The sequence below is a fragment of the Pocillopora damicornis genome, chromosome 3, assembly GCF_964200805.1.
Source record: "Pocillopora damicornis chromosome 3, jaPocDami1.2, whole genome shotgun sequence".
NCBI lineage: Eukaryota > Metazoa > Cnidaria > Anthozoa > Scleractinia > Pocilloporidae > Pocillopora > Pocillopora damicornis.
The window spans coordinates 25,510,783-25,535,571 of NC_142672.1; the positions used below are offsets into that span (position 1 = coordinate 25,510,783).

General features: G+C 37.6%; 2 protein-coding genes across 5 annotated transcripts in view; both read right to left on the reverse strand.

Moving 5' to 3' along the window:
• The window catches only part of LOC113668049 (guanylate-binding protein 6), a 36,912-nt gene that overhangs the window by 3,004 nt on the left and 9,119 nt on the right, over positions 1-24,789 (reverse strand). The window contains exons 1-7 of one of the 4 annotated variants that reach the window (XM_089201444.1): positions 7,011-7,168; positions 4,723-4,894; positions 3,673-3,830; positions 2,825-2,997; positions 2,039-2,225; positions 917-1,175; positions 309-604 (exon numbers count right to left, since the gene is read on the reverse strand). In XM_089201444.1, coding sequence (XP_089057570.1) covers positions 309-604; positions 917-1,175; positions 2,039-2,225; positions 2,825-2,997; positions 3,673-3,830; positions 4,723-4,879 — 1,230 coding nt within the window. In that variant the 5' untranslated portion in view covers positions 4,880-4,894; positions 7,011-7,168. Of the gene's footprint in view, positions 1-308; positions 605-916; positions 1,176-2,038; positions 2,226-2,824; positions 2,998-3,672; positions 3,831-4,722; positions 4,895-6,828; positions 7,169-24,789 lie in introns of those variants that run through there. The other 3 variants (XM_089201445.1, XM_089201442.1, XM_089201443.1) reach the window with 3 other exon arrangements.
• LOC113674333 (guanylate-binding protein 1) lies at positions 11,959-24,345 on the reverse strand. Its single transcript, XM_089201434.1, has 14 exons — positions 24,158-24,345; positions 22,732-22,841; positions 21,357-21,467; positions 20,958-21,030; positions 19,803-19,946; positions 19,342-19,499; positions 18,734-18,906; positions 18,232-18,412; positions 17,547-17,811; positions 16,789-17,084; positions 15,949-16,203; positions 15,099-15,221; positions 14,854-14,901; positions 11,959-14,163 (listed from the first exon to the last, which is right to left on the reverse strand). Exons 2-14 carry the CDS (start codon positions 22,735-22,737, stop codon positions 13,471-13,473), a joined length of 2,526 nt encoding a protein of 841 aa, XP_089057560.1. The 5' UTR covers positions 22,738-22,841; positions 24,158-24,345; the 3' UTR covers positions 11,959-13,470.

Sequence of the window (24,789 nt, forward strand, 5' to 3'; positions counted from 1 at the left end):
GAAAGTCTTGAGCCTCGTGGAAAAAGAACCAAGGATATTTCATTGCTTTGGAAATGCTTCTGCACAACCTATTCTTTTCACCGCACTCGATTTCGGACCAGGTACTCTGCTGCTTTTAAATATTTCCCCCAGATCCGAAACCTTGAGTGAAATCATAAAGAGTTTGTCCTGTTAGAATTCTACCACAAATCGAAAATTTTATTCATCCCCACAAAAATGTTGGACGAAGTTTGCAAAAGTTCGTCGGTATCATTTTACTCCAAAGTACTGAATGAGGAATGTTTAAACAATGTCTGAAAACTCCTTACCACTAGCTCGTTGAGGTACCTCTCGGTTGTAATAGAGGATATTCCGATTGTTTCAGCTTGTAACTGACCAATTGCTTGGTCAAGAGCAGTTTCATGACATTTACGAATGTCTTCGGAGTCACAAGGCAGCTGATTGGACAATTGTGAATGCACGACGGCGCTGTAGACATTCATGGCTTCGTGCGTTGCTTCAGTACATTTATCTGCTACAAATGTGTCCCAAGCTGACTGGACATTAGGAATCACTCCAGGAGTATTGATGGCCTGCACGTAAAGTTCAACCAAGGCAGCCAAACCTGGAAACAGAGTGGGTTATCGAGGAATGAAAATTGTCTTTAAGTTTAAGGACATACTTAATTAGAAAAGTATACAGTAGACAAACGGTGTAAAAAATAATCTAAAATAGAAAAGCATGGCATAAGATTGTGACTCCCATAATTCAAGAAGTAGGCGGCGACTTAAGATTCTAGAGATCAAGCTAATCCCTCGAAATTTGTCTTCAAAACCAGTAATTTTCATCTGAAAAATACATAGAAATCTGAGAGAAGTTACGAGTTGCTCTCTCACGGGAGATGAAAGCCAAACGAAGATGCAATAGTAGCCTTTACCTTCACCAGTCACAAGTTCTCCGTCGTTGAAGCTGTGCTTAGGAGTAAGAGTTCTTTTCAACAAGACCTTGAACTTCTCTATCCCAGAGAAGAACTCACTGTTGATCTGACTTTTGTTTCTGTTGATGTTTTTCATGACCTCTTCACTTACAGATGGTGGTGGCAGTTTGAAGGCTTCGAAGCCGGGGAAGAAACGCAAAATGCTTTCAGCGACTCGTTGGGTGTGGTCCGCCCGTTCCTTTCCTTGATCCTTGAAAACCTGGTTGGTTTAAAAAGCAGTTGTAATAAGGAACCAGTCATTTTCTCCTGGGGTGGGAGCCAAGGATTCTGGAGGGAAGATGGTTTTCAGTGGGGAACGGAGTGGGGATCAGTCGTTGCCAACTGAGTATGAAGGGGATACTATGGAAAATTGATTGCCAATTAGTTGCCAATGAAGGGGGGGGGGGTGGGGGAGGGTCACAAGACTATTACAGAGTCTTTTAGGGGTCATCAGGGGAACTTTATTGTGACAAAACCAAGATCCTCTGTCATCGCTTTCATAGAGACGTTTGTATCACAAGCCAATACAAGATTTAGATCCCCATCGCTGAGGATATGGAGCACATTACAATGTGATAAGTGATCACTGTAATCAAGGTAAACCAGTCAATCATTCCTTCTTTGTTTATAGAACACGACTACGTTTTAAGCAAAGTCAATATGTAAATTAACTGAGCAGACTTATCCAATTACTGTATGCAAAGAATAAGGAAATATTTTATCATTATTTTTGGTCGAGTTAAGAGAACGTCTAAGTTTAGACGAGTTGCAGAGAGATATATACATAGTTACAAAAAAAAAAACAAAAAAAAAACAAAAAAAAAGCAAAAAAAAACCAAGTTCCTTCCATTTTCAAAACCTGTACATCTCCAAAAAGTTAAACAATAAACCTAACAACCAAGAAACAAAACCATGTTCTCGAATACTCGGTTATTTTGTTCATATAACAAATTGTAAGAGTCTATTCCGAGAAAACAGTGATATAATGAATATTTCTGCGGCTGTGACAAAGAGTTTTTCAGAGAAGCGTTTGATTAATTCTTTTGTTATTTCTGTTCAACGTTTCAAAATGAGTCGCCTTACCCTTGTTAGGAAATACTCCTTAATGTCTCTGCAGTCTGTTGGAATGGACTGAGTAACATCCCTGAGAAGCCAGATGAAGAATGGAAAAGTCTTGTGGAAGAATTCTGTGTCCTCTCGAGGGCTGCTTGCGCTCACACTTCCGTCGTTAGAGCAAAGTCTAATTCGTTGGGACAACTTCATAATAAAACTGCAAAATGTTAAGAAATGTTTTCGTTTCATCTATCGCGAACGATAGCTTTTCTGTCTCCTCTTATATCTTTGTTCAGCTCGGTTCTCTTTTTGGGAACAAAATCCTATTGTCAAAGGGTTAAAGTTTTACGCTTGCATACTGAAGAGGATAGACGAGAATTTGTTTTAACGAGAGTTTTTCCAGAGTAAGGTCGACTACCATTCTCTGTTGAGATATAAGCCCTACTCATCCATCAACGCTAAGTAAAAGGTTTGTGATCAAAAAATCGGATCGTTCGTGTCAGAGTTACAGTACATGCATCGACTTTAGCGAATAGGCTTCAAGAACTAGTTAAAAATCATGCGAGAACACTTTGCGCAGCCGAAGTCATTTACACATGCTTTCCAAGTGCTTTTCAGCAACCTTTTTTAAGATAAATTTTACATCCATATGAAATTTTCTCTTGGAATACGCGTTAAAACCGTTAAAATACCGAGCCTGTATTTCACTTATACAAGCCTTTAAGAACACGCAGAAATATGCCTCATTTATGGACTCTCATCCTCCCTCTGCTTATCTCTCCACTCCTAAAATCTGACGTATTTGGTGAAGGATACTCCAATCCATTGAGGTCATGTCTGGTGGGAACCCCTGCTGAGTTGTAGATCAAAACAGAAGCCAGCAAAACAGTGAGAGTAAATATCTGATTGTCATCCAAACCTTCTCCCATTACTGCATCAATTCCCTCTGAGTCTAATAAGACCACGGTACATTCCCTGCCAGTGGAGTCCTGAAAAACAGAAACAGCCAGTTTCAAGTTGCGCAAGCTCTAGTGTGAAGGGGTGATTCCAATTTAACTTGTTTTGGAGGCAGCAGTAACTTGCTATTCTGAAATGACCGCTAAAGCAGTGCGACTTAGTTTTGGCTAGAAACGGGGGGTATAGTGATTTCAAATTTTGACATTTCTTAGCTTTCATAAATTTAAGATTATCGCAACGTCTCCACAGACAAAGGATGCCAAATTTTTCTTGAAAAATGTATGTTATAAGAGTGATTCTTCATTTTTTAAGTTTCCTCTTAAATTTCCTATTGCCGAACACAGCAGTGCAGAAATTGACCCTCCTGCCCCCACCTCAGCTTTTTTAACAAGGACCTTCCAACAAGTTAATTCGACATTAATAAGCCCTAAATATAGTCATTAAAACACATTTTATTGACATAGAAATCTGGTCAACAAATCAAAACATCTGTCCTGTACCCTTAATGCTGAATGAGTTCGAAAACTGCGATGTTTTTGCCAATTGAAATTTAATAATCGTGTCCATAAATGAGAAAGATACAGCCACAGTTACCAGGAGAAAATGAACAGTTGAAGCTTTCTTTCAAGCACTTACATTGTTTTACCAGTAACGCAACTGCAAGCTATGGATGAAGCATTTTAATTACTTGATTGATGTGAACTCACCCGCATTTTTTGTGGCACTATCCACATCCAGATTCCAACAGTTTCAGGATCAAAATGATGCCCGAGAGGGAACACCTCGGGTTGATCGAAAGCTTCGCTCAAAATATACGACTTCCCTTTTCTGTATGGACCGGCGATCGATACAACACACACGGGACCTACACATGGGAAATGTAATGAAACATATCTTAATCAATATCGATAAAACTTTAGCAGTTGTAAATCACTTTAAATTACGTTTGAAACAGTCACACCAATTTACTATATGGGCATACAAAGGAATTTATTAGCCTGATCACAGGTAGACCGAATTTGATAAACGAGTTCGACTTTAATCTCCAAGATTAAGATCCAGCCCAGAAAGAAGTTTTAAAGCCAAAAAGCAGTTTTTTAATGTGCTTCTAGTGACAGTCGCAAATCAAAATGAAAATCATTATGACCAGTCAGTTGCAGGAAAAGTAATGTGACTAATCTGTGGTGCGTCTAAGTCGTGGTTCTGATTGGTTAAGTATGCAAAACGAAATATTTGAATCGTGGATTATAAAAGAAAAACCTGCGACCCCTCTGAGTTACTGTTGAAACTAAAACAACTGCATCAAGATAAACTGAGAAGCTCGAGATCCACATAAAACCGAATCGGACAAAAGCAGATATCACTCTGCCCATTTTTATTCTATAATAATCATTTTTGTGTTTCATTATTTAACAATTGCACATTCTTCCAAATGCCTACCTTGAACGTGTGTGTGTAGAGAACTTTACATTCACAGACGACATTTGATGGGTAAGGATATTTATTGTCGATAGAGTAAAAAGGAGCATCACCCTCCCGTCCCCCCACTTAAGCAATTTTTTAGGCGTGCGAAAACAGGTTAGTGAACTGTAAACAAAATCAGTGCAGGCAAGTGGTAGCCATGACGCTCCTCTTATCTATATCATGATTACATGTGTGCAGTTCCCATTGCTCCCAGTAAGAGCTTGGACATTTATAAAAAGTAAAACTTGTTATGCAAAAACTGAGGACCATGAAGCATTGGACAGAAAGTATACCTTTCACAGTCTTAAGCTTCTTCAGCGCTTCCTCCACCACATACAGAGACGTTCGCTGTCGTCCGGTTTTAATATATTTTCCAGTTGCTGCGTTCCACCGGCAGTTGTTGGGTAAACAGAGAGGAATGGCAATGTTTTGATTTTTTCTTGACGTCATGTTTCCAGCTCTTTTCTGAAAGAACAATAAAAAAATGTTACATGACGCGCTAAAGTCCAGAAAACAATATAAAGTTGCAATCCATTTGTACAGGCAATCACATAATTTCGAGTGCTATTTAGAGAAATAAGCACGCAGAGAATTTTCAACGATCAACAAAATTGCACGAGCCAGTCTTTCAATTAAATTTACGAATGCAAATTTATTCCAAAACATTTCTCCATTCTAATTGACCAGGAAGGAATGCCGTTTTTTGAAAACACAATCCAGGAAAGAGGAAGTTAGGAATGAAAAAGGTAACAAATCGTTTAGTAGGGCTTAAAACCTTTTCTGCATGATTATCCCTAAATTGCTCTACGCGAATGTGCATTACGAATTAATTCTATCAATAAAAATGATGAAAGAAACCCAGGAATAAAAAATTAAGTGTAAGAGCACATACGCTTCCTATTGATATGTGCTTTATTTTAATCCTTTGATGTATTAATGCTACCACAATTTTTTTTGTTCCGTTTGTTCCTTTATAAATGGTATGAAAGGATGCCGGTGTATTTCTCAACAGCTTTTGACAATTTTCTGGACTAAGCTAAATGCTAGAGTTCTAAGGCTCAGTTTTACCACCAGATGCCTGTAACTCAAAAATGCTGTTTGAAAATCAATGCTGCTCTCAACTGCGCAATAACAGAACGGTACTGGCTCATGTTTATGATGAAAACGTCCCGGTATTATTTGAAAATCTTATTTATCTAATCTTGCTAAAAACTGAGAAGAATTGGTTTTAATTACATCGCATGGAAACCAGAAATACATCACGACTACACTAAATATCTACTCCGGCGAGTTCTTTCAACGCTTGGATCAATGATCGCAGAGACAATTGGGAAAAAATTTACTCAAATCCCTTTTCTTTATTGAGTCGATGGCAGTTTCATTCCAGAGGATGTTAGGGACCTTAAGCGGTCAGGACGGCAACGCCAAGGAAAACTTCGATTAAAAATGAATTTCTGCCTTAAATTAGAATTTAAAAAATGGCTGCATTTGTTTACCGTCTCATACGGTGCCACACCTCAACTCTAGCATAACGCATAAAAGAAGCGTTGAGTTCCAAATGGAAATTTAAAAAATTTGCCGTCGCGGTTTCGGTTCGCAGACGACGCAAATTGTGGTGATTTCACGTTGTTGCTTTGTATAGGACAGCTGAGAAGTGTACAAAGTTCTAAAACGCCCGTGTTGAGCCATAGTTCTGCCAATAAGATTTTTTGTTTTTCCACGTACTCGTTGCCGTCGCCGTCGTGGTTTGCTTATGGTCCCTATTTCTTACAACAGAAGTTTGAAATTTCATGAGATTAAATTACCAAGTCACACTTTGTGAAAAATCACTGATGTGTGACATGTTTATACTGAAACTTGGAGATCAAAGCCGGAACTGGTAATGTTTTGCTTTTGGAGCGTCGTATCGTTTTCATACACCATTTCTTCATTACCTTAGAAATTTCATGGACTCCAATTATAAAATAAGGTTAAATGGGAAGTTGGAATGTCAGGATAAAGAATTAATAAAATGAAAAGTAGCAAGTCAGATTACAATTTAAATCAAAACAGTCCTAATATTAGAACGAAAGATATCTTTCACAGAGGTTTGCGTTTCTTCACATCTTTCATCTGCTAAGCTAAGAGATAAGAAAGATAACTTGTACAGGCGTAATCATCACTCCCTCCTCTCTTTCAAAAAAAATAATGGAGTTTCTTTAGTTTGTGAATGCAGTATCGTGGTATCTAAAACTCAACCATGTATTTGGAATGCATGAGTAATTAATTCCATCTAGCTTTAGGATACTTTACTCCGCTTTAAAGTAGTTTTTCGTGCCTCTTACAAGACAGTCCACAACTTATCCACAGGTTTGAAAGTGTGCAGGTTCATATGATTTCAATTCTTTCATTAAAAGTACCTTCTTGATGAAGGTTAGATTAAATTTCGCTTTAAAATCAACCTGCTCCTCAATTGAAACTGTGGGCGACAAAAGAATAACAACATCCAATACAAAACAACAAGCCATATAGCAACGTACTAATGAAATAAGAACTGTACTTCACTCGCTTGGTGAGGTAAGTATACAGTTATGGTACTCACCTCAAAGGAATGACACCCTTTTATCGCTGTTAGATAAATCTGAGATTTATTCTGTAGTGAATGAATAATGACTTGCTCCGAAACTGAAAGATATACGAATTTGGAGAATACCCATGGCTCTTCTTGGAAGGCGATTGGGGGTCCTCTGAATGCGCACAGAAACTGAAAGCTTTGGACGTGACGTGCAGAGTAATCAATAAAAAAAGGAATAACAATGACGATGTAATGACAAAGCTATTTCAGTATCGTTACGCGACCCGTCAGCAGTTTTTAAGACTCCATGACTGTAAATATCGAGAATCGCTGGCCAGGCTAAAAAAATCGAAAATTCTGATAATTTGTCTGGAAAACCCTTTTAGGGGGATGTATTAAAAAAAATGTTTCGAAGTTTGAAAAATCAAATGTTTCCGAGAAAATGGGGAAAAACGAAAATTTTGGTTTCTACCTAATTAATTATGCAAAAAATACAGTAAAATTGACCAACTTTAGTGTGCGAGTACTGAAGGAGGATGTTTGGTAAGAAATCGGGGGTGTTTTTACTTCAAAGTATAATTCATTTGATTTTTATTTGTGGCATTTTAAGGAGCTTTGGTTTAATTTTAAAATTCACATGATTTTTTTAACAAAGTGCAGTCAAACGCTTGTTGCAAAAAGCGAGAAATCGAGCAACTTCAAGCCTTCAAAACGCGTCTTGGTATGTGAAAAATCATATCAAACTACATGCTGGCACAAAGTTTGGCCTTTATATGAAAATAATATGAAATACAAAATCTGGGTAGTTAAGAAAAGTGCCGGCAAAATAAAAGAGTTTGCAACGCACTGTGGCCAAGGTCAAGAATTTGCATGATGCAAATTAGTTGTAGAAATCGTACTTGAGAGCTACGAAGTAAACAAGATAGTTAAAGATGGTTAAAAAACTCTTTGATATGGAAATGATATAAAATTATAGAATAAAAAATCCGCAGACATTGCTGAAGAGGGCTGTAAATTGATGTGTAGATACGAACTTTTCTGTTAATTTGAATTGCAGAAGACTGTTATTGTCGACTCACTATTTCAACAGCACTACCTACACCTAACTATAGATAAGGACCGCTGTATAGTTCACCATTTTTATTGACAAGTGGTTTATTATCGACATCGTTCTTAGTTGAATAGTTACGTTTTCTGCAACTGCGATAATATTTCTTTTGAAATATCTTGAATATCTTGGAAAAAGTTATGTGAGTAAACAAAGTCACGCAACACCGCAAGCTTCTGCTGTGAAGTTTTTCACCTCAAGATAACAGCCCAACTTTTTTATGCTATTTACTCTTATCTTTTTGGGAAAAATGGCCACATTTCTGTCATAAAACTTGATAAAAAGGACTTCTGTCACGGTAGCAATTGTACCGTGTTGCAGTCCGGGCGATAATTCTCTATGATGCAACCACGGTCTTTTTCTTAAAGGTAAACACGTGCGAGGTTTTTCATAGAGCATAAACAGAAAACGATGTCATTCTGTAGCTTTGCTTCTCTTCTTGGGGGGGCTTGTGGTGCAAGTTCTGAAAATCCAAACATGGCTGACTTTGTCGAATTGAAAGACTGTACTAGGGATCAAGTGTTTCCATGTCCAAAGGAGGGCTGCACGCATAGTTTCCAACGGCACTCTTCTCTAGAAAAGCATCTCGTGTTCAGGAAATGCACAAAGACGGTTGAAAGGGAGACACTTCTTGGTAAAGCGAAGGTTAAATATGCGGCAAGGCTCGAGGAAGGTTCAAGTTCCGTGCCAACTATTCCTCTACCTCCTGAAACCTGTCCTCGTAGCACTAGACATGTAACACTGCCTGAAGGCTTCGCTTTAAAACAAGTAAAGAAAGTTTACCGGTTTAACGAAAAGCAATGAGAGTACCTGACTTACCATCGGACAAGAAAGCGGAATTTTTCCAGAATGGCAGCAAAAGTGAAACAGCAGACAGCCCCCTGCGCACAAGTTGTAACTGAGCAAGATCTCGTTGCTATGGAGGAAGAATTTAATTTGTCAAATGCTAAGGAGTCTATTTTTGAGCAGTTAAATGTAACTCATTCTATTCATTACCAACAGTACAACTGTTCCATGGTCGAGAATAACACACTCAAAAATCTCGAACTCGCAGTCTTAAAACTCCTATGCGAGAGTTTCAATCTTGCAATACCACCTGGGGTTGATCATAGAAAAAAGACATCTCACGTCGCTCTGCTCGAAGACCTTGTTAGATGCTGCTCTTGCAGTGAAGTTTAAAAGGCAAATGGCAAAAGGCTGCTTCAAAAAATTGAGTTTTATATGAACGTTGATATAAAACGGGAGCCATGGAGCATATTTTGAATCGGAGGAGCTATTGCAGTTCCCACGTAGTGTGAGCTCATTGGCACCAACTTATAATTATCTATGAGGGCCCTGGGGCCTCCCCTCCGAGGAGGGCCTCCTTTTGTCTGTTTCTTAGTACGCCTTTCTTAGTACAGAAAGACTGCTGACAGGGTATCCTGGGGTATGCTCCTCCGGCAAATTTTGAAATCTAGAGCTTCTGAAATCACCGGAAACGCGTTTCAATCCAAAGAAAAATTTGTCAAATTTTTAATTCAAAGATTAAAATAAATAATGATGATAACAAATTGTTCTTGGTGGGGCTACAGCCCACTCAACCCCATAGCTCCGCGGTCCCCGTATTAAATGCGCAAACCGGAAATGAAAAAGTCCCTTTGAACCGCACTTGACAGTCAGACAGGATCAGGCCGGCTGGATGTTGTTCGATATAGACTCATAAAAGAATTTATACCAGTAATATAAAACGAGATATATAGGAATGGATGCTTTAGAATGGAGTTTTGACGAAAAAAGGATTGTGTCCGCTTTACTCGGCAACTTAACCTTTGATCCAAAGTGACAATTGTCACGCAATTGAAACATTTTGCTTTTCGTCAAGACAGTTACGAGAAATGAAACAAAAAACTCATTGGCTTAAAAAACGAATTAAACGCTATTAAATGCTGGTTATTATTCTTGTAAATTTCATGTTGTAGCCGTCAAAAGAGCCTTTCCTAAACCAGAACCGTTAGGCGGTACGATTTCTACAACTGATTTGCATCATGCAAACTCGTGACCTCTGGCCACAGTGCGTCGCAAACCTTTATGTTTTGCCGGCACGTTTCTGAATTACCCAGATTTTTTATTTCATATTGTGTTACTATAAGGACCAAACTTTGTGCCAGCATGTAGTTTGACATGATGTCATACATACCAAGACGCGTTTTGAAGGCTTGAAGTTGCTCGATTTTTCGCTTTTTTCAACAAGCGTTTGACAGCACTTTGTTAAAAAATCATGTGAATTTTAAAATTAAACCAAAGCTCCTTAAAATGCCACAAATAAAAATCAAGTGAATTATACTTTGAAGTAAAAACACCCCTGATTTCTTACCAAACATCCTCCTTCAGTACTCGCACACTAAAGTTGGTTAATTTTACTATGTTTTTTGCATAATTAATAAGGTAAAAACCCGAATTTTCGTTTTTCCCCATTTCCTCGGACACATTTGATTTTTCAACCTTTAAAATAATTTTTTTGAATGTATCTCTCTAAAAGGGTTTTCCAGGCAAATTATCAGAATTTTCGATTTTTTTAGCCTGGCCAACGATTCTCGATATTTACAGTCACGGCCTCTTAAGGGTGTCACGCAGCGGTCTGTTACTACCTCGAGAGCGACTGGTTTGTGGCAAATTGTGGCAGATATGAACTTTTTCGGGAAAAAATTAAAAAGGCAAACAATGAAAAAAAAATCTCAAAATATTAAACATAAAATTTATCAGAAAGTAATGAATAGATTGATAAATCACCGTTGACTATACGTGTACTTCTTTGCTTTCATTCAATACTTCAGATCTAATTTCCCAAAAATTATGACTATTTTTTGTAATCTTGAATAGTTTGATCTAAGACTCGCATTCGTTTGACACGAGTATTTCAAAGAAATATTATGCAACTCGCTATTTCCCATTTCAAAATCATTTTTCTCTGATTTTATTTTTATTTTACGACAAAAACCTCAAATAGTCTTTTTGTAGAACTTGCTTCTTTACTATCCGCAATACACTCGGGACATTAGAGCGAACATATGTTGCATGCAGTCCTTACTTTTCCCCTGGTATAGATCGATGGAGAGTCACTATGATAAAAGCCTAAAATAATCAGTGATGATTGAACTTCGAAAGTATCGAGTAGATCTTTCCAAAGGGGCGAATAATACTGAAAAAGGATCATATTTAAAAAAATGATCCATTTTGTCATAAGTCCTGTTAAATTTCAGTTGATAGTTGACGTCAAAATTCGACATAAACAAATAAAGAGACTCACAAGAGGAGGTGTGTTTTCACAAAATGGAGAAACAAACACGATAAAAATACCAAATTTACTTTCCATCACACAGTTCGCTGTTTGGAGGAAGACAATCTCCTGATATGATCCATTTCTCTTTTACTAATTCGATATGACTGGGGTTTGAAATGAATACCCAACGATGCCAATGTCTGCAATTAAGTTTTTTTGGGCTTTAATGAAATGTGATTGCATGAATTTTTGTAGGATTAATAGGAGGCTGGTTCTAATTCCGCTGTGGGTTTATAATATAGGGATTTTGATTCTCGAACGCCGGGCCGTTTTAGAGATGAGTTAATTATTTCTCGCGGGAGCGGCTCATACATATTAAAAAGGAGAGATTGCATTTTCAGCTGAACCCATTGAAAACGCAAAATTCAGAATGCATGTCTAGGGATATTCCAAAAACCACAATAACTCGGTGCTCCTCACTCTCTAGAGTGAAGAGATGGACACATAAACTCACAATGTGCTCAGATTTTTTTGATCGCTGGTGTTTGAAAAGGACAGGTGAATATGACACTGGAGCTGCAAAGTTAATTGAATATTAGTACGGATGGTATTTTTCAGTTCTAGGAGTTCCTTTAATGTACCTTTAGTAACGACTTCGTTTTAATATAACTACGAGTTGTGTTAAATTTCTGCCATTGCGATCTCTAAGTGTCACATGAAGAGTGCTGAATGATTAATGCACCATACTCTATTGTTCTCTTGCTATAATGGACATAAACCCTAATCACACAAGACAGTGGTCTTAGGTCCGCACTGTGTGCGAGCAGTGGAAATTGCATCTTATACTGCAACTTTATATCAAAGCAATTTAGATGTCGCCTAAAAATTACCACTAAAGAGCAATCTGAGTTGGGTAGAAAATTGAAAACCAACCAAAATCCGAAGCAAGAGTAAGCCATCGGAGAAAAAATATATATAATTGCTGTATTGCTGTGATGAAACAAGAAATGAACGAGAGGGATGTGTCGCCTTGTCACGAGCGTGCTTCAAAGGAAAAAATTCTAAATTCTTTCCATCTATCCTATTCTGTTATAATAACCCATACATTAAGCTTCCATCATTGCTTATCCTTGCAGTATGGAGGAGGCATATCTCATATGAGCCTAAAAAGGCCTAGTAATGGCCTTTCTCATTGTGGTCTAATTAGCTCAGGGGTAGAGCATCGGAGCTTGGAAGTGAAGGTCTGAGGTTTGATTCCTAATGGAGACTCAGAATTGTTCCTTTGTCCCACGCTCGTGACAAAGCGAAAAACATATCTCTATTTCACTAACGAGATCAAAACTTGCCATCTTTCCTAAGACATAAAATATCAGCAATAATGGGAGAAAAAACCCACGCAAAATGCACAAACGAGTTTTACACGCTGGTTTCAATCAGAAAACTCTCTTGTTATCTACATTGACGTTTTGGTTTCATTCAGCAGATAGAAATACTTAATATCAGTTCCTCCGAGGTCCATAGTGAAATTGCGTTCATGGAATTAAACTAACCTTGCATTTTTTGCTATTGATCCGTCGGATGAAAACCAAATTAACTTGCGTGGCTCTAAAGAATCCCGAATCGTATAAATAGAATTTTATTCGATCTGAAACAATAAATAAATAAGATTTCTAAACAACAGAACCTAACCAAAAATAAGAGACCTAAGCACATCATATAATCTTCAAAACACGAACAGATTTAACCGCTAATTACATGCGGCCTTACAGAAAATTACACTAACAGAAATCAACGCGAATAATTGAATGTAGCAAAGCCTAAGGAAACCAAAAACGACTTAAACAACTGACTTACTTCGTGACGGGATTCCAGAGTTAAACTAAACTGTATAATCATCAAAAACGGGAAAGCTATCCTGATTCATGCCTCCGACACGACACGTGTAAAAAACTAACTAAAAACCATCAACTTACTCATATTTCAGTGTCAATCAAGGTGATCAATAAGTGAAAAGAAAAGGTGAAATATTAAATTAAATAAACTTTTAAACGTAACGTAAATGTCACGCGAGCAATGTTCTTCTCGAAACAGCTATCAAGGCGAGCTACATACACAACTGATTACATTATACTGCAAACGTGATCAGAAACAAAATGACACACAGCACCGACGGCGGCAGCAACTGGTGCAGCAATCGGTGCTATAGTCGGTACAATCGCAGAAACAGCTGTACCAACCAAAGGCACAATTTTCCCTACACCTTTAAGCGCTTTCTTCCAAAATCCTGGTTTTTCTACTTCTTGTTGTCTCTCTCGAGTCTCTGCTATGTTTCTTTGCCGCTCTTCTGCTTCTCTGGTTCGTCTATCAATCAATTCAGCTGTTTCACCACTCTTCAATTTATCCTGTAGAACTTGCTCAGGCATTTCATTTGACTTTGTGTTCAATTCATCCCGTAGAGCCTTCATTTCTTCATCGTGTTTTTCATTCAACGCTTTAACTAAATCTTCCTTGTCTTGATCAGCTTGATCCTTCATCTTTTGACGAAGAGCCTCTCTTTCTTTCTGTTGCTGGGCGGCTCGATCAGACATATTTTGAACCATTTTCATGTTTTCTTCGTTGCGTTCTTGGAAAGCCAGGAACCGTTCTTGTAAAGCTTCGTTTTCCCTCATGAATGCCTGGCGTTCCTCTTGGGCTTGTCTCATACTTGCTTCCATCATATTTTGGATTTGATCTTGATGCGCCTGGCGTTCGCCTTTCATTTGGTCAGCAAAGCGTCTCTTTTCTTCATCAAGATTTCTAATCAACATTTCCATCTGATCACAAAACAAGAGTAGAGAAAAATAAGATCAGAAAAACTCTTCTCAACAACAGGTGACAGCGCTTACAATGATATGTTAAAATTCTATCCGGAATCTTTCTCTCCTCTGATGTTCCTTTTTTATCTTTCCTACATTTTTGTCTTATCATTAAATTTATGTTTCCTAGAACATAAAGTAGTTTTGTACTTCACCAGAAATGATCCTTAGTACTATGCTCTTTTATCGGTTTTCTTGTTCTTGGGAAAAAGAAGCTTTCTTGACCCGCTTAATCCTTCACGTTCGAGCTATCAAAATATTCAAACAGCATTCACTACGCTCGTTTTTTTAAATGCAGTCGATTTGAAAGGAAAGGGTTCTCTGTATTTTTGGCCGCACATGACCATTAAAAATGTTTGTAACTTCAGTGAAATTCGAACTCAAACGTCCGGGTCTCAGTTCGATCCTTTGACCAACTGAGCAATAAAACTTAGTCACAAACAATTTTATGTATAATGATTGACAATTCAATAGTTACCGACAAAATTCACACGAAAGATGTTAATGGGAGAGATACACGTTAATGGAGGGTTTCCAGCAATACATTCTACAAAAACTTCGCGAAAGTTTTTTAGCTATTGAAACCTTTTTTTTTTTTTTTTTTTTTTTTTTTAACATCTTAAAAAAAAAGATACCTATTATTTTTACCTGTTTCTTCTGTTCAAGATTTTCTTGTTGAAGACGTGCCTGCTGTTCCTGTGAAGAGAAAAATAACTCTTTCTAGGAATAAAACTTTTCTGAACCGTTTACTAAAGCATGCTCTGCTTTGACAATCAGGTGGATCAAAGATCTCCTAATCACAAAGGGAAAATTTTGGACCTATTTCCTGGACGTTAGGGCTTGTAGATGATAGACGCATTGACTTGTACAAGCATTTCTGGCTTCATTCTTACCTCTAGCTTTTTTCTCTCCTGTTCTTGATATGCCCTGGCAGCCAATTCTCGGCTCCGCTCCTCGTCAAAGTCTTTTAATTGTGCCAGTATCCCCAGATATTGCTCCTTTTCCTTCAGCAGATCCTGAGACGAGATTAAGCAATGTTTATTTCCTGGACTATTTCTCTAATTCACATGAATATATTTTCACTTTTTAAGTGACCAAAACCGCATCTTTATCCAAATGATTTCAGATATGTGCAAAGCATTGCAAGCGTTTTAAACCACTGATATTTTCCAATTATTGATGATTCAAACTGCAAGCAGAACTAAGCTTAGATGATAATAATAATAATAATAATAATAATAATAATAATAATAATAATAGTGTTTTCGTCAACATTGAGTTTTAAAACTGGAATTAATTTTAAAAATGAAATTTATAACATGTTATTATAATCAATTTATTTAGTATACTATTGATTATTAAACGATAAAATTGCACTGGGAAAGAAATTACGACGTAATCTTTCTCTATGCTTTGATATTTTATAGTTCTTTTACGTTTCTTGTTTGGTTAACGGCGCAGACGCCCTCACTTTAGGGGGATGTTTGAAGAATGGGCCCCCTCTTTGTATCTTTGGGAGTGTAATCAAACAAAGTTCACTTCGTCTTCTATCTGATCTAGGTAGTTTTAGATATTGGAGAGCTTCTCTGTGTGAAAGTGCAGGTACAATGACCTTGAAGGTGCGTTTCTGTTTACGTTCAAGCAAGAGGGAAGGGCGTGGTGCCTATTATAAGTATAAGCCTCGGTTACTTCTTTGATAATGACATTGAAAGTTAAATGAATCACAACTTTAGTGTTCCTTACTCTATGAAGCTCCAAAAATACAGCGGCGATAACGTCTTCAGCTCCCTCTGCATACTGATGGAAATCGTCCTTAACTCTCTGATATCCACCAATTATGTCTTCAAATGATATTTTGTCTCGTTCCTCACCCAAAAGTTTCTCAAATACAGGGTCCAAATGATTCTTTTTTAGGTCTCGTAAGAGAATTTCGCAGGATTTTCTCGTGAGCTCTTCGTTTTTAGTCAGCCAAGAGAGCAGTTTTGCTTCCACTGATAACTGTTGGTGGAAATAAAAAACGTTATTTAAACGAAATGATTCATAATGAAGATATTTTAAGGGTACTTTTCAGATTCTTTTGCAAGACATAAAATTCCCTTAGGCCCGGTCCGGATAGAAGCGGACCTCATATCAGTCTATTACACAGCGTTAAAAACGCTAGCTTGGTTTGAAAATCCCGCAAATTCACTCGGTAGTTATAATAAAGTTTGAAATTAAAGGTAAAAGTAGAGGTTCTTAGGAGCAAAAATAATCACTTCAATCCACGGTCTCTGGGCTGTCTTTGAGAATAATTTTAAGTAGTAGGCAGACACTAAGGTGTAATTCTACTAAATACAGAACTACTTATCACCTATTCTCAGGCTCGACTGACTGAGTTGTAACTGTCCGGAATCCAACTGTATGAACTCTGTGATATGGCAGAAATGTTACACAAAATTTCTTCTATATATGAACCTTGATTGAAAATTTGGCTTACACAGCATTCAATGGTCATCGGAATTCACTTTTTTCAAAAGACACAATGAACCAAGAAGAAATCAGGATAGTGAAAAAACTCTAAAAAAGACACTTTTTGCGACTCGCCTGAAACTCTCTGGTTGTCATTTCAACTGAATTTGTAGAAATTCCAGCAAGTTCCATCATCAACTGATCCTCGCATTGCTCAAGAGCATCATTGTGGCACATCCGAATATCATTATTGCTGCAAGGTAAAGCATCCGATAATCGGGCCGTCATAAGTGCATCATACATTTGCAGAGTAGACTGTTTTGTTTCAGCGCATTTGCCTTCGACAAACGTCTCCCATGCGCTTTGAACATTCGGAATAGCATCAGGAGCATTTATTGCGTCGACGTAGAGCTGAACCATAGCTGCGAGACCTAAAATGAAATTTTATTGAAGTATTCTGTTTTGTATAACCAAATTGCCACATCCCAATTATTATAACTATTATGATGACTATTATTAATATCATAATAATAATAATTATTATTATTATTATTATTTCATCATTGTCAACATCATAATTATTGCTATCAATTTTTTCTCTGGGCGTTGATCACTCTGATTCGAATGCAGCATTGTTCAGATGAACGATTCCTTTTCCAGGCTACATTTCTTGCATTTGCTTCAAAGGAACCGGATCAAGTCAATTTTGGAAAAAGGTAGATAGTTTGAATATTCCTACGTGTATCCGAAATTTTTCTTTCTCAGGTGTTCATACCAGGAAGGCAAGAATCGCTGATCGTGCGTGTGCACAGTTAGAAGTCGCCATTGCATTTAAAATAATCTCATTCATGGTAGATATCTAAAGCGATAGTTAAAAAAAAAAGCAAGTCTACCATCGCCTGTGACGAACTCTCCATCATTGAAGCTGCGTTTAGGGGATAAAGTGTCCCTCAATAAGCTTTTAAACCTCTCCAAGCCACACCAGAACGAAGGATTCACTTTTCTTTTTGTCTGGTTTAAACTTTTCATTGTCTCAGGATCAACTGTTGGAGGTGGCAACATAAAGGCATCGAAGCCAGGAAAGAAACGTAAGATGCTCCCAGCTACTCCTTCCACGGTTTTATTATCCGCATCTGATGAAACGTGTCCTTTAAAAACCTGACGTTAAGCATGAGAAGCCCATGATCCTTAAGTTTCTATATAACCGAAATATCGAGATTGCACGTACCCTTTCACATATATTGTGAACCTCATATGATTTTAATTTTGAAGATCTACTCTAAGCAAGATATTGTTCTCTCAGGGAGAGTAGAGATATATCGTATTTAATGAGATTAGCCTCTGCGGATAACTATGTTCTTTTAACAAGGATGGGCGTTATCAAACACATCTTTTACAAGCAGAAACTATGCCTCCCTCTGGATGGTTTCGACTTTTCCGATACAAACTAATGAAAAGAGCTTCCTTCCCTAATGGCCGTTGATTGAGGATGGATTAAGCTACCTCTTACACACCGTCAAAAACATGAGTCATTAACAGTCGTATGCCTCCCAAAACTAGTAGAACGACAAGGATTACCTTTTTTAAGAAATATTCTTTGATGTTCTTGCAGTCATCTGGTATAGTCTGTGTTACATCTCTAAGCAGCCAGATGAAATAGGGAAATGTTTTATGGAAAAACTCGCTGTTTTGCGATGGACTATACGCACCAGAGACGGTGGATCGCGTCTGAATTCTTTTGGAAAGTTTTACTATGTAGCTGCAAACCGTCAAGGAGTATAAAAGCATCTCTATGGTATATATGTCAACCAAAACTGATACCCACATTATTTTGAGCTCAATGACCTATAAAAGCTCCCTGTTTATTTATCAGAATCCAGTGTGTAAAAAATAAAAAAAAAACAAAAAGATATTGTGCACAACCGTTTTTCTATCTTTTGTTTGAACACGGTGCAAAATATTTTGTCTTGTTACAGAGCTTTCAACAACAACTGGAATTAATTTGCCGGCTTTTTTTATGCAGACAATCCTACTAACTGTAGTTCTGATATCTGTTCTACTGGAGAGTTGTCAAGGATATTCCAGTTTCTCTACATCACTTCGTGTCGGAACACCTTGCGAATTGTATATCAACACGGACGCTAACAAGACTGTTAAAGTGAAGATCTGATGGTCATCGGTGTTTTCACTATTTGTGGCGTCAATCCCTTCAGAGTCCAGTAACACCACTGTGAATTCTTGTCCATTGGAATTCTAAATGCAATATCGATTGAACAAATTTTATAAAGTTAATAGGTAAACTCTGGACTTGAGGTTAGTGGCCCATTCAGTTGGAGTTTATCCCGCGGTTTCTGCAGCATGACGCGACCGGGTTTATTTGCCACTCACCCAATACGGGTTACCTAATACATGCATAACAGTGATACCCCTTTCGCATTTCGTCAGGCTTCCCCAGCAGTTCGCCGGTACCGGGCCATTAAACTTCTGAATGAAGGGAAGCACTGTGAGACTAAAGTTTCTTGACTCAGAAAACGGCAAAACGACCCAGCCAGGTCTCGATCCGTACCTTCCGACCGGATTCCTACCGTGTCTACCCCAACATTTGGGTAGACATCATTAATTAAAAGCGGTTAGTGCAAGGTTACTTTTATCTTATAAGAGACTGCCAAACTCAATGAATAAACAAACCTTGAATTTTTCTGGAACAATCCATATCCAGATCCCCATAGTCTCAGCCTCCATTTTATGTCCAAGAGGAAAAACGTCTGGTTGGTCAAAAGCTTGGCTTAATATATAGGACTTCCCCTTTCTGTAAGGACCAGCGATGGATACCACGCACACTGGGCCTGTTGAAGAATGATACAAAGAAATTCGCAGTTAACATAATGACTGATTTAAATGAAGAATACATTTTGCTATAATCACTTGTACGTTTTCTTTATTGTTTGGCCTAATTAAATGAAGCAATTCTAATTTAATTCAAATCAGACCGGAGCTTAAATTGCGCATCGTTTTCATTTTAGGTCACGAAATGAAAAATTTTGCCATTTTGAGTTAGCAAATTCTTTGTATGAACTACATTTTGGTCAGCGAAATTTGAAAATTAGATAACATACTCGATATCAATATTGTAGCCGAACATAGCTTGCCTTTAACTCTCCTGAGTTGTTCAAGTCCTTCCTCGACCACTCTTAGAGAACTCCTCTGATCGCCTGTCTCTGTCGTCCTTCCAGCATGCGTATTCCAGCGGTAGTTGTTTGGCAAACAAAGGGGAATGGCAGATTGTGTGTTCTCTATGGTGCGTCCCGAAGGATAGAACCAATTGACGTCAAGAAGAAGAAGAAGAAGTTCAGCGGATGAAGCGTTAGAGCGATCAGATTGAACAGATCCAAACCGAGTGTAAAATAGTAATAAAAACAAAGTTTGAAATATTTCTAGCTTTCCCCCCTAATTTCCTGAATACTCAATTGGGGCGAGACTTGCACTCGACATACGTAAGAAGACAGAAAGACAACAAACCCAAGGAAACGAATCAGCAAGTATCAAGAAAAGAAGAGAAAGAAGAAGAAGCAAAGCAAAACAAAAAACTTTTGAAATGTTATGACAGCTAAAAATGACGAAGTAATCATAAAAGTGGTTTCCTGGTGGATGTCTACTCATTCTTGTCATTGTAAAAACATCTAGGTCAAGGACCTAGAACGAATGTAATAGAAAAAAAGGATTTCTTTTTTTTAAAGGTTAAAATTGACTTAGTGTATAAATGACTGGTCTAAATAGAAGGACTGTCTTTTTTTTTTCCATGTAAGAAATTATTTAAGCATCAAAAATTGAACATGGCTAATCACATCTGAATAAAGGGGGTAAGGTTCTAAAGAAACTGTGGTGCTGCGTTGGTGGGAGAGTGTAACAGGGTAATTTAGTATTATCAACTGAGCTGATAACGTAAATTGGCCACCGTTAATAGTTACAAAGCCGACGTTTCGAGCGTTAGTAGTTTGTCCATTTGCTTTGACAAGGAGCCAACGCTCGAAACGTCAGCGTTGTAACTCTTTACAGTGGCCAATTTACGTTATTAACCCAGTTGATAAAACTAAATTACCTTGTTGATCACTTCTGAACAAGACTATGAAATGCATCTTTAGGTTGCTCTTAGTGGCACCCATGTGTAAAGGTGTAATTTTTATGAGTAGACATTGTTGTTGCAATAATAAATACACAGACTCTAGCGGGGTTGGGACAAGGACGAATTGATCCGTGGTCAAAGGCTTATGCATTTGACCCACCAGTTACATTTAATTACAAACCTGTTGTTTCTAAAGAAAGGGCCACAGCTCTAGCTAATGTTTGGTCTTCATCAGCATCTTGTGTTTGAAAATCCTGTCAGATGGGAAAAAATTATGGCGATGACGATCATCGTACGAGAATTAAGCCCTACTACAACGTTCAAGGACACATCACTCAAAGGGTAAAGATAAATGTATGGTCTTGTAGCACATAACAAACCAACAAGACTTGCATAAGTATTTCAAGATAATCTAACAGGCCTAGACAATTCCCAAACATTTAGCCCGAACATTTCTAATTTTATTAGTTCCCAAACACCTCTAATTTTAGTAGTTCATAACACTACCATGTTAAGACTACAACTTATAGAATCTTGAACGTATGCTGAAAGTTGGTAACTCTATATATTCAAAAGATACCTGCACCAACGATGAGGGAGTTGGAGAATCCTTTGGTTTGGACATTTCCAGTGCTTTGGCCAGGGCTTCGTCTTCATTTTCCAACTGGAAACGCCTCAAATCTTCAAATTCCTGATGTAAAATTACATTTCCAAACATGATATGGCATCATGCTGATCAATGATTTACAGCTTTGCATTTGCAACAAATAAGGTCGCTTATATCCTTAAAATTCGAAGTTATGCTTATGTATCCATCAAGATGTAGGCGATACAATTTGTCACTGGTGTACTCTGATCCAGAAAAAATAATGGGACAGAGAAGGACGCTTTCTGGTCCAGGCCTTAGGATATGTCAATCTCACGTTATTTAAAGATAGCCGTTGCCGAAACACTCTGAGCATGTGTTAACATATAAGACAAACTCTTAATAATTAAGTTCAGAAATTGATGACGCTTATATCACAGGATAATAACATTTACAAGCTAACCAAGCGTTACGAACCCGTTTTTCCTCGTACAAATCTTCATAAAATAAAACCTTTGGAACACAACACCTCTATAGGCACCGAGGCGAGAGTCACATTTCGCTTAACCCGAAACGAATGTTGTGTTATTGCACATGTCACACGTCGCTTTCCGTTTAGCATATGGCCTTTTGGTCACGGAAAATGAAACGCATCCGTCCTCTTTCAGTAGGCCTTGATCGCCTGTGAGTATGATTGAAGTGCCGGCGAACAGCGACGAGATTGGTTCTTTAAACATCAAACGGACTCCGGAAATAGGAAACTACATTTATTCAGGAAACTCGATTCTTCTAACTCCAAGCTAGAGATAACTTAAGTGAAATCTACATATCCCGGCCAACGCCTTTATTTTCCCTCTCTTCTCGTTACTTTCTCTTGATTTTAATCTAATAACATTTTCTGGACTCTCGGTGTTGCAACGAGTCAACACTACAAGGGTGCAACTTTCCATTTTGTGGCAAACAGATGAGAAGCGTACTAAGGGAAATCTGCTAGGATTTCTTAAAGAATCATTTACTGAATCCCATGAGTCATCAAGATATCAATTCTCCTGACAACATCGGCGCATTGAAGAGTAAACAAGTTATAAGAAATTGTAAGTTTTGAACTGATACATGTTTTGTACCAAATTCCCTAGATTATTGAATAAGGACTGAAACATCTTGCAGGCAGTCGAAAAAAGCATGCGTAAACGGTTATCCACAACTGGCTGCAAGTGAAGTATCAGCTACATCAGACTTAATTGGCCCTTCACGTTGCATGTTGAAAAGAAACCAAGCGGCAACGACGGAAATAACAAATACAAAATAAAAGCTTATATACAAAGCAATATAAGGCAAAGCTACAAGAGATAAAAGAAAATAAACTTACAGCCATGGTAGATGCCTTCGGTTAATGTTCGGTGAGTCACCCTCAGAATTTCAGTATGCAAACACTGTATTGATGCTTGTGATACTTGGTCTTTATCTTCTGATCGAAGACTAAAGATAAAAAATAAAGGAAACAAGTTAAAGGGTGATTCCTCTCCTAGTTTAAATCTATAGTTTTAATTCTGCTTATAAACTATATAAAATATATATGATTTCCTTAAAGTATTATTTGTTACCATCAATTTGCAGTAGTATGTTATTTATTTTCTGCAACATCAGCAATAGTGAAGGAAAAATACGTGGACATGCCTTCGTTTCTTATACCGCATAACCTAAATATATTCCCTCAACCTTCTAACTCCCATGAGTGACCAAGACTGAATTTCTCATTACAATTTCGAAACAACATCAAGCAGACAAGTGATGAGAATAAAGAAAAACATCAATTGGAGAATTATCAGTTGATCCAATAACAAATTCTCCGAAATACTATCATAAGAATTGTATGGCAGTCAGTAAGGAGAATTTCTAGTGGGATCTTGGGGAGTGGAAGGGTTAATATGGATTTTGACATTCGTTCCCTTTTTGTACGACTGCAAACGCTTTTAGCTCTCTTCTGCTTCTTGTTGGACCAAGCATATAAATAATCGGACGGGGGTTTAAAAATGCAATCACATATAGACCGGTCTTGAGGATTTGTCCTTGGTTAATTATTCTTTATATCACATGAGACCGTGTTTAAATTTAGAGATGGGGTAAAATAATCAGATCAAACCACAATCGTTTCGTATATTTGTTTATATACGCTGGCAAATAAACTCTTCACTGATCCAACACTCATACCGTGTTAGGAGGAAAAGTTGCATCTCCAAATATAAAATGGGGCTTTCTATATAACTTTCAACAAGTCAAATTTACAGAGAATGGCCCAGTAATAAACAGAGTATAGCGTGACAGCAGTTTGTTTAATCATTAAGTCTACGCGGCTTTGATCATGTCTGTCTCAGTTTCGCGGAATTAAACCGGAAGAGGAAACAATGACATATTTGAGCCTAAAATCGAATTTCATCATTCAGATTTGTCACCAATACTTCATTACTTCTCTGAAAGCCAGGATCGTGATTAAACAAGAATCTAAAAGAACGTGAGTTTTGATAAAGTAGGAAAAGAAACTTTGTATTTCTCAATGTTTACTTATGCGAATGATCGAAGAATCGCGCGGTGTCGATACGCTTTCCTCGCAAGAAGTTTTGTTTCTGGACTAAGCAGAGTTCGTCAAATATAAGAGTAAACATGTTTAATAGGATGATGCAGTTTTACCGAATCTACCATAAATAGGCCAGAAGTAAAAACAGTTAACGTTAATGAAGACCAATGATCAAATATACCTACGCATCATACCGCGATTAAAGTTTGAATATATTTACCCTCATTCAGCTGCACAAATGAGAACTCTTTCAAGACGTTGGCGTTACTTTTGTTTGCGTGAAGTTAAAGACTATGGCATTCCCAAAGTCATCGTAATGTCCGAAGTGTTAAGTAACTTGTTGCCAGAAGAACAATGGCCAGTTTATCCGAAAGACCGTCGGTAAATTGATCGACAGTTTTACAATCCGGGAATTTACATTTACGCTTGAGTTACGTTGTAACGTTACGTTGTTGTAATAAAGACGGCGATGCAGACGTCGAGAAAACAAACTTTTAACCTAATTTCCCGGAAATGAAAGTTTAAATAAGTCATTCTTTACACGCCTTAGGATTGTTTCCCACTATAAAGTAAGTGTTAGTACCGTTCTAAACGAAAAGAAAATGAGACTATTGGTGAAAAAGTTGTAATTACGGAAACTAAAGTTATAACTACGGATCCAACGATGCATTGTTTATGTTGCTATGCTTACTCATGTAAACTGATTGATAAATAGGATATGATGTAATAATTTAGTTTTAGACAGTTACGCATGATTTAATCAGTCGACCTCGGATCAACTTGATGTTGTTCGCAGTCGGCAAGCTGTTAATAAAAGTTTATTACAGACTACCAGTTACTACTACACCAACG

Bases quoted from the DNA above. Each gene is read 5' to 3' on its own strand.
- LOC113674333 (XM_089201434.1), bottom strand. The intron at 17,085-17,546 runs GTAGACTTGCTT...ATTTCATTTTAG, and splicing joins AGAGTTCGTCACAGGCGATG to GTCTCGCAGCTATGGTTCAG. The intron at 14,902-15,098 runs GTAAGAATGAAG...TTCTCTTCACAG, and splicing joins AGGAGAGAAAAAAGCTAGAG to GAACAGCAGGCACGTCTTCA.